The following is a 9169-nucleotide window of genomic DNA, read 5'->3' as shown; positions in this document are numbered from 1 at the left end:
TAGTTGTGGAACTGGTTCAGGTGAGGGATAGGAATGTACCTGAGATGTCGTAACCAGCATCTAGGAATTTGGCACACATTCGCCGGCATTGTACTAACCTGCGGTCCAGCGCCGTTCAAGGTATTCAAGCTATTCATTCTCATTGCTTGCGTGTAAGGCGGTGGTGCAGGCGTTACTCCCGGCACAGCTGTGTGAGGCGCGTGTCTCAGTTGCTCCGCTGCTGACATTCTATTGTTCGGAGAGAGAAAAGAAAAGAAGAGAGAAAAGAAGTATCAGGCTGGTTTTCTCACGCGCGTGATCGATATATCACGAGAATCGTATCGCTGTCGTCGAAAACGAGTTCGACGAACGAGGACGACGACGGATTTGCCCGATTAATATTGAACGCCGGCGACGGTGCCCGTTCCGCGAACCGACGTTATAAATATTCAAGACAGATACACACACACACATACTCGCGATTCATAATTCACGTGGAATATAATTAATTCGCGGAAACGATTGCACACACGGTGCAACAAATCCGTTAATCAATACGTCGTAAATATCGTAACGTACGGTGTGTGTGTGTGTGTCGTCGTTCTCGAAATCGGGCGCCATCGCCTATCGTCTTTCGCTCTCCTCCAACGTTCCATCTTTTCGCATCTTTTCACGATTCGATCGATCATCCCGTAATATCTTCCCCCAAATATCCCTCCCTCGAACGAACGTTTCCTTCGACCGAAATATCACGTTCGAACCGCGGCTGAAGCATAATTCGATCGTCTTTGACGCTCTCGGCGCGCACCTCTCCAGGATTACTGTACGCGAAAACACAATTACAGTTGGTCAAAGCTTGCTCTATTACACGACTACGTGGAACTAGATTGCGGGCTCGATTACACAGGGGCGCGAGTCCCACTTGATAGACAGGGATAGGGGAGGCGGAAGCCAAACCCCTAAGAACTTTACCTGAGGTAGGGGTTTCCATACGTTGCTGAGAAACGTGGGTCGATCGCGGGGGTGGTTTGAGGGGTTGAGCCGCCCAAATTCGCGGAACTCAGACCGATCTTCTTCGAGGCTAGTATGCCGCCAGAAGGTATCCTGCTTAAGGATTCCCGCGACGCTCCCACACCTTGCGTCGTGGGTGGCATGTAGTCGCGGGTGTAGTCCACATACGGCACGTAACCGTTATTGTTACTGCCGTCCTACAACATCGAAATGAAACGGGGAATGTTAAAGATTGCGAAATTTTTCCCACTTTTCCCACATTCGATCGACAATTTTTAGAAATAGCTCGTTCATAGCGTTTATATCTTTGGGAGTGGCGAAAATACTCCTTTCGAAGAAGGATCCATTTCGAACGAGACAAAGGTTGAAATTAATTCGTTGGACGCAAGATGGTCGTCTTACCAACGATCGATCGATCGATCGAAGAAATAAGTTGTCGCGAGGCAAGGGAAGGGTTTTTTCCCCGACACATTATAATTCGTTCGGTGTGTAGAGAAATTAGGATCGGATTATCATAGTAGAAGGAAGGTCTGAAACGTGGTCGAATTCCAAATGTTCCACGCTGCGAAGTTAAGGAGGTGGTAGGTATCAGGTATTCGGTGTGGGAAATATTCTTAAAAACTGCAAATTAAATCTACACGGTCCTCGAGAGTGCATGCCCTGGAGAGAGAGATTCTACGCTTTAATATGCACTCTTGGAACTCGGTGCTTCCTCGTGCAATAAACTAGATTAAGCTCTGGCTCCGGTTCTTGGCATCTTCTCTGCGCGAGATCGCAGAGAACAGAGAAATTTCGAGAGCTCGTGCATGCGACGCGATTTTTCAACTTTTCTCACTCGCCACTCACTGTGCTCTGCTGTACTCACGTTATTTTTTGGCGGGAACGATGGTTCCGTGTAATCGGCGCTGTAACGATAACCCAGGGGGTTGGGGACGGGTCCGGCCAGCGCCAAAGCGTTCACACCTCTCGTGCTTCCTTCGCCCTCGCTGTCGAGCGCCGTCACGCTTTCCGCGTTGCTCACGCTCGATCCAGCCCGTATATCCGCTTTCACGTCCGACAGATTGCTGCTTCTGTCGCTTTCCCGATACCTGTCCGCGTTCGAGTCTGTTTCTTCTGTCGTGCACGGCGGCCGAAACAAAGAAATTGAAAAACAGATCGGTATTGCGGCAGGGTGAAAGCAAAAAGAGGAAAAAAAGTTATATAGCCGCCTCTATTGTTCGTTACATAGCTTACGTTACATTACATTACATGCAAATTAGAATAACGTACACTCGGCTCGTGAATAATTAAAAAGGGTGGAGTCGCGACCATTTATCGAATATCGCGATAGAGAAATTGCTCGAGCGTGGGGATACGACTGCGTGGTATAACTTTGCCGCGTATATAAACTACTTTGAAGCGTATAATCGATGCAAAATGGGGGGCGGGGGACGGGGAAGGGGAGGTGAGGGGCCGGTTGATATATAGATAAACCATAAACAAGCTGTTTGGAAAGGCGGTGAAGGACCATTGAATGTCGCGCGTCGACTACGCCCAACCCGTTTACGACTCGTAAACGTGTATCGGCCTCGTTTGCATTCAATGAGCTATCCTTCATCCGCGGTTACTGTTTTTTTTCGCCTCGACAGATCGATAAAAAGTGCCACGCTCGTAGAAAGGAAGAATTTTCGAATCGAAATGACGAAATGGCGCGAGTAACGAGGCCTGAGCCTCGCAAAAAAAAAAAAAAAAAGGAAACGAAACGCGGCGCGACCGAGCCCGCGTTATAACTCATTTTAACATGATATTCCACTCACGCATATCAGTCTCCTGGGTCTGGGCCGTCCTCGGTCGTGGCTGTTTGATGCGGTCGCGGCACTGCAGAATGAGTATAATGATCACGCCAATCAGGATCACGCAGACGACCAGGCCACCGATGATCAGAATCAGTTGCAAATCGACTGGAATCAACGCTAAGCGTCACGGACGGTTAAAATTTCGGCTGTTTGGCTCATCGAGTGAAACAACGATCTTTCTTTTTTTTTCTCTCCTCCTCTCTTTCTTCTTCTTCCCCCTTTTTTCTTTTCTTCTCCCTCTCGAAAAACGCGTGCCGGAATAAAAATTCGACAGAGAGACGCGCGAGTGCGCGCGACTGCTTAACGACGCCGCCGCTTAAATTTCGCGAAACTCGCGCGCGGGTTAATTGAAACTCGGGGAATTTACGACGCGGTCCGCGCCCGTATCGGGTAAAAATGTAGAGAATCGGGGTGAATCGGGAAACGGGCGGCGTGGACGGATCGGTCGATGCGAAAGATCCGGTTAGAATTATGGGGGAAAAATTGGCCCCGAGGCCGAGAATTACGATGCACGGGATCGCGGGGTTAAATTGAGACTTAGAGCGCCATTTGTTATCGTTATTTCGTTTTTCCAAATGTATTTCGGAAACAAAAAAAAGAAAAAACAAGAATTTCGTCCCGTATTTTACTACAACCTGTCCGAGCGGCAACGAATCGGTCTCGCCTCGTCTTGTCCACTGGTTTGCGAGAACCGATCGAACGCGCATCAGATATCGGCGCGCGTTTTCCAAAAAAAATTGCAGAATCACCGAGCGCGCGTCGAGCTGTGATTTTCACGCCGCGGTTTTGCCAACGATTCGACACAGATTTTTGGAAACGCGATCGTTTTTTAATTAGTACCGAAGCGTTTCGAATTTCGAGCAAGTTACAGCTGATTTTGTAATCGGTCCAGATTACAGATTTTTTTTTTTCTTTTTTCCCCCGATAACAGAGACGTTATTCCCCTCCCAGAGAGGTCTCGCGAATCGCTTCGAGCGTTTTTCCATCCAGAAAACGTAGCAATTTTTCGAGGACGCGTCGCGCGCAGCGGAAAATAGCGTGGAATCGCGGGAGTGAAGAATGCAGACAGCTAGTCGGAGAGAGAAAGGTAGAAAGGGAGAGAGAGAAAGAGAGAGAAAGAGAGAAAGATAGACAGATAGATAGATAGATAGAGAGAGAGAGTCGAGAGAAAGATAAAAATAGATAGAGTAATGAAAGAAAGAGAGAAAAAGAAAGAAAAAGGTCGACCGGTTATAATGGATATGAACTTACTGTGTGCCGTCAGCTTGATTATGACGGAATCCGTGCCGAAGCTATTCGTGACCGTGCAGTTGTAATCCCCGAAGTACGTGGATGTGGGTTCGAGCAGTGTGACAGTGCTGACGACTCTCTCGGCGGTGTATTCCTCCTGCACGGAAAACTGCGTATTGTTCGTCGAGAGATTGAACTCGCGACCGGCGAAGCTCCACACCACCGAGTCCGCTTTTGGCACAGATATCGCGCTACACTTCACCTGCGAAATCGAGGAAGGGAACGGTCGAATAAAAAAAAAAGAAAAAAAAAAGAAGGCCCCCGCTTGCCCCTTACCCCGAACCGACCAACCGTCGCCAACCGTGTGTTCCGCTTTTTAAAACCGTCGCACGTATATACACGTATATATCGTGTATCGACGGGGGAGGAGGGGCGGAAGAATGAAGAATAAGGGAGTGGTGGAAAAAAAAAAAAGGTGGAAAACACGGTTAGTCGATCGTCATATTCGTATTCCTGTACGGATTCGTTCGATCGGAGCTAGTTCAAATTCCGTGGAAAAATAGCAGCTGTTTTTTTATCCCGTTGTTCTAAACCATTTGTTATGTAGATTTCGGTCACCTATCTCGATTTTCGGAGACGCGCAGCGGTTCTCGCGTTATTTTCCATAAATGCCTCGTTACGAGTCCCTCCCACTCCCCCACTCCACAGCAGGGGAAAGTTACGATCCATGTAAATCGTCGCGTCTCGTCGAGAAATGACGTCGTGTTTTCGATCGACACCGACTTTTGAAAGCTGAAGCGTTACGACCGATGATACCGATAACAGAAACGATTGCCGAGAAGAGAAGGGGAGAGCAAGGGGAGGTGGTTAAAGGGAATAAAAGTCCTGAAACGAGAGATCCTGGACGGAAATTATTACCTTGACCGCACCCTCGTCGGGCACGTATTGCACCCTCTGCGACACGATACTCGGTGGTGCCCGGATGTAGATGTTCGCGTATCCCATCAACTCCTGGAAACCGGGTACGTGCGCCTTGCAAAAATACCGTCCGGCCGTCTCGTGGTTCACCACCACGCTGATGTTGGGCGTGCTGGCGACCTGTCGCTCCGAATCCTCGTGGTACCAGCGGATCTCCGGCGTCGGGTTCCCGTCAACGTCGCACTGCAATATCTCCGTGGCGCCGTACTGTGTCTCCACGGAGATCGGCTGGTGCCTGAACTGCGGCCCGTCTGTGAAAATTTTCATTTTCACCATTCGCACCAATCTCTCTCTCTCTCGCTCTCTCTCTCTTTCTGGCGGATTCAAGCCGCTTAATTAGAGTTATCGTGAATCGAATAACTTTTTACAGGAGAAGAAGGATTGTTTAAGAATGAAATTCCGGGTTTATTCTCGCGCGTCCCATTTCTCGAACGAATTGTTCGAGAACGCTGCTGCGTATCGTGCTACACAAGGGGAGAGGAGTACATAAATCGCGAGCACGTTCTTCTTTCCCGTGAAAAAGAACCATCTCGGAAGATATGCCGGCAAATTCTCCCCTTAAGAAGTCCAATTTATCGTCCAACCTCCTCCCGGCTTTTGACAAGCGTTATCCTGAATTTCGCTGATCCCCCCCTCCCGGCTAAATAACGCGACGAAACAGTGTCGAAGCATCCTTCCGGATGGGATAGGGAGAGGTCGAGTCAGCGAATATTAATCCCGTGCTTTCGCCTCGTGCGAAGAATCGTGTACAATTCTTCGTTCTTTCTTATTCGAGATCCCTTTTTCTTTTTTGCGGTTCAAAGTTGATTCGACCCTCGCTTTATATACTCACACGTTATGTCCAGAGTTTCGGTGTCCTCGCTCTTCCCGACGTCGTTGTGAACCTCGCACTTCACTATCGCATCGTGAAGATCTCGGGTCGCGTTGTGGATGATCATTTCCGTGGTGTAGTCGCCGATCACCTTTTTCTCATTAATGAACCATCTAAAGAAAGGGGGAAAGAGAAGAAAAAAAAACGATTGAACCCTCGATGAGCGTGCAATTGCAGCATAATTTGCACAGTTGTTGTGCAAAAATTGCCGTCGAATCTGATCGTTATCCGAAGGAAAAAAATTTGACGGTAATTGCGCATTTTTCCCTCCCCTCAGATTCCACAAATTCTCCTTCGCTCGCCTCTTTTTCTATCCATTTCACGAATTTCTTTTTTAATCTCTCTTCAGCCTCTCTTTTCCTCGTAATGCGGGCCGCGATTCTACTCGGTCATTTTTCAGATTCGATCGATAGCCGAGTTTTCAACCGAGGCACACAAAGAGCGAAGGAAAACGCGAGAACGATAACCTTCGTCGAATTAGCGGCCGATCCCTTTAGAAACGATCCTTCCAGAGAGATGGTGGTTTACGCCCCACGGTTCTCGAGCCTTCGGTCGCAACATTTATCTCGCTCGGTTCGCCTCGACAATCGATGAAAGAGCGACGAGAATCTCTTCGGATGGCAATAAATGAGAGAGAGAGAGAGAGAGAAGGGTTTTTTCAACCTCGATCGAATCGCGTGTTCACATACGTTATCGAAGGACAGGAGAAACTGAACGAAACGACCACGAAACTTTCCCGAATCTCCGCGAATCTCGTGGAAAAGGATCCTAACTCTCTTTCCTTTCTTCTCCCAGCTATAGTAAGTAAAAGGGGTCACGATCCTCGTCCGAGTTCTGTCGCTAATGGCATCCCTCGCGCGACTCCTTCACCCGTGGCTTTTATTATTTTGACGGAATTACATAATCGTAGAAACTTCGGTCATGAACGGTTTGGAACGTTCCATCAGAGGATCCATCGAATTTTACTGGTTTCGAATTCACGGGAATTTCGTAAGGAGGATCGAGAGTTTTATCGAGTCCTTAAATCGAATCGTTGACTCTTCTATTTATCGCACGGATTCACGAGATCATCGACTCACGAGTTTCGCGATCTCTGCTTCGTCAAAGTGGACGAACGATGCACGGATAATACACATCGGTATATCCGCAAACTGTATGCGTCGAAGAGATCGCGAGGCCATCGAAACGGGCAACAAGACAACGCGTAACGCGACGCATGACCGGCTAACATTGTCCTAAACTTTACATTGTTCCCGCTTTGTAACGAGAATCAATTATTTGCCTGCTCCGTGCCACGACCGATTACTTGCTAATTCTCCTTTTGTTTCCGCCACGACCCGTGCTTCGCTCCTCTATAAAGCGACGCCATCCAACCGCCATCTCTCCTCCTCTTCCCGCCGTCGTTAAAAACGCACGAATTAAGCATTCTCTGACCCGGTAAAATCCCTGACCACGCGCTTTTTCTTTTTTTCTCTTTTCCCCCTCTTTTTTTTCTTCCTTTGCTCTCCTCGATTCTTTCTATCCGATAGAGTCCGGACGACACGTGTTTTCCCCTCTCCTGTCGTTGTAAAACACGCCGGATTAAAATGCATGGAGGGATAGATGAAAAAAGGAAAAATTCCCCTTGCGTCGGAGGGGAAGGTAAAAGGGCCGTGAACAAAGGATCGATGAATGAGAAAGAGAGTGCGAGTATCAGCGAGGCGAATAACCGCGGTTTTCATGAATCATGCCCAAGGGTGATCCCATCTTTTCGAATTTTTCGCTTGGCCAAGCTGCGCCCGAAAACGGGAATATCCTTTTTTTTTTTAAATCGAACGTATCAGAATTGGAATACATCTCTACGAGACGAAAGAACTCTTCCATTTCGTCTCTCTCTCTCTCTCTCTCTCTCTGCTCATCCCGTATCACCGTGTTCGTCGGCACGCAACCATGAAACAACCACCGACATCGACACCTGGCCACATGCTCCTGGAACAACGCTCCAAATTCGTCGACCGCTCTTGTACCGGGCTATCGATCATCGCAGGGCTATCGTTCGCTCCTCTCTGTCCGATGGAGAGGGTTGCACTTTGGGGTTTATAGAACGAGGTGCTGGTGGTCGCGTTACTCACCTGTACTCGACGTTCGACGGGTTCGCCTCCGCGCGACACTTAAAGCGGAGCTCGCTGCCCTCCACGATGCGCCCATTCTTGCCCAACCCCGACCGGATCCTCAGAGACACTTTTGGCGCGTAGCGGACCTGAAACACGACACGTTCGAAAAAATGGTTTCGAGTAGAGGGAGGGGAGAGCTGAAACCGTGAAAAAATGTCACGCGATCCGGTGCTCGAACTTTCATGAGCATCGACTCTCCAAGAATACCCATACCGGTAAATTCCATGTTATCTTGGGTCTTGCTAATTTTTCGACAATCAATATTAATATAATATCGCGTAACCGATAATTAAACGATATAGCAGGGAACGTGGAGGTACGCGACTTGTCCCTCTTGCGCGCCCGTGACAAGTACGAGTCACGACTACCCGTCATCGTGAATCATTGACGAAAGAAGCATCCTCGCCGAAAGCGGGCGAGGCGACAATTCACCCTTTCCCAAACCCTCCCGATCCCTCCCTCTTCCCCGTCCCTCTTCCCTCCCGATTGACGAGACGGAAACCGCAGAGCTGCCATTGTCCGCGGGAGAAAGCAGGGGTGGGACGACAGACGGCGCGGGAGCCTACCCTCCAGTGGCGGGATTGGCGATTACGTTTTCGGGGAGAAGGGGGGGAGGCGACATTAATTATTCCCCAGCTCGTTACCGCTCGTTTCTGACCGGCTCCGCTGTTAATCTGCTTTCCCTCGCTCGAAAATGGACCGGCGAAGGAAATGCGCAAAAATGCTCCCCCGAAGCACCGAATATATCTCCACCCGGGTTTTCAATGGGGTGGCCGATGACCCAGTTTTCGCTGGATCTCTGCTCGTTCCGCCGCCTCCTGCTCTCGCCTTCCACCACTCACCTCGACGCGCAGTTTCGCGTTCTGCGGCGTGCGGTCGGCCGCGTTCTGACTTTGGCACGTGAACGTCGTGTTGTCGTGGTCCTTGCGCGGCATCACCCTCAGCACAGATTTCACGGTGTACAAGGGGCCGTCGTCGAACAATTCCTTGGTCGTTTTTATGCCTCTGTGCAGCACGTTCCCCAGCCCGTCGATCCACGTGATCTGCAATTAATGCGACGATTAATGTAATTTGGCAAAGGGATCGACCTTCGCTCCACCCCCGTATATTAT

The 9169-nt window shown here is 49.3% G+C and overlaps 1 protein-coding gene across 6 annotated transcripts in view; it reads right to left on the bottom strand.

The window, feature by feature from the left end:
* Positions 1-9169, bottom strand: part of LOC108002811 (irregular chiasm C-roughest protein) — a 279347-nt gene that overhangs the window by 10998 nt on the left and 259180 nt on the right. For 4 of the 6 annotated variants that reach the window (XM_062071240.1, XM_062071241.1, XM_062071242.1 and 1 more), the window contains 9 exons: positions 8900-9100; positions 8016-8143; positions 5866-6017; positions 4974-5284; positions 4077-4317; positions 2787-2942; positions 1856-2103; positions 952-1187; positions 99-228 (listed from right to left, as the gene is read on the bottom strand). In XM_062071240.1, the coding sequence (XP_061927224.1) occupies positions 99-228; positions 952-1187; positions 1856-2103; positions 2787-2942; positions 4077-4317; positions 4974-5284; positions 5866-6017; positions 8016-8143; positions 8900-9100 (1803 nt within the window). The remainder of the gene's footprint in view (positions 1-98; positions 229-951; positions 1188-1855; positions 2104-2786; positions 2943-4076; positions 4318-4973; positions 5285-5865; positions 6018-8015; positions 8144-8899; positions 9101-9169) is intronic. The other 2 variants (XM_017064696.3, XM_017064697.3) reach the window with 2 other exon arrangements.

This window comes from Apis cerana, linkage group LG2 (assembly GCF_029169275.1).
Source record: "Apis cerana isolate GH-2021 linkage group LG2, AcerK_1.0, whole genome shotgun sequence".
Taxonomy (NCBI): domain Eukaryota; kingdom Metazoa; phylum Arthropoda; class Insecta; order Hymenoptera; family Apidae; genus Apis; species Apis cerana.
This window is presented reverse-complemented; position numbering and strand designations above follow the sequence as displayed.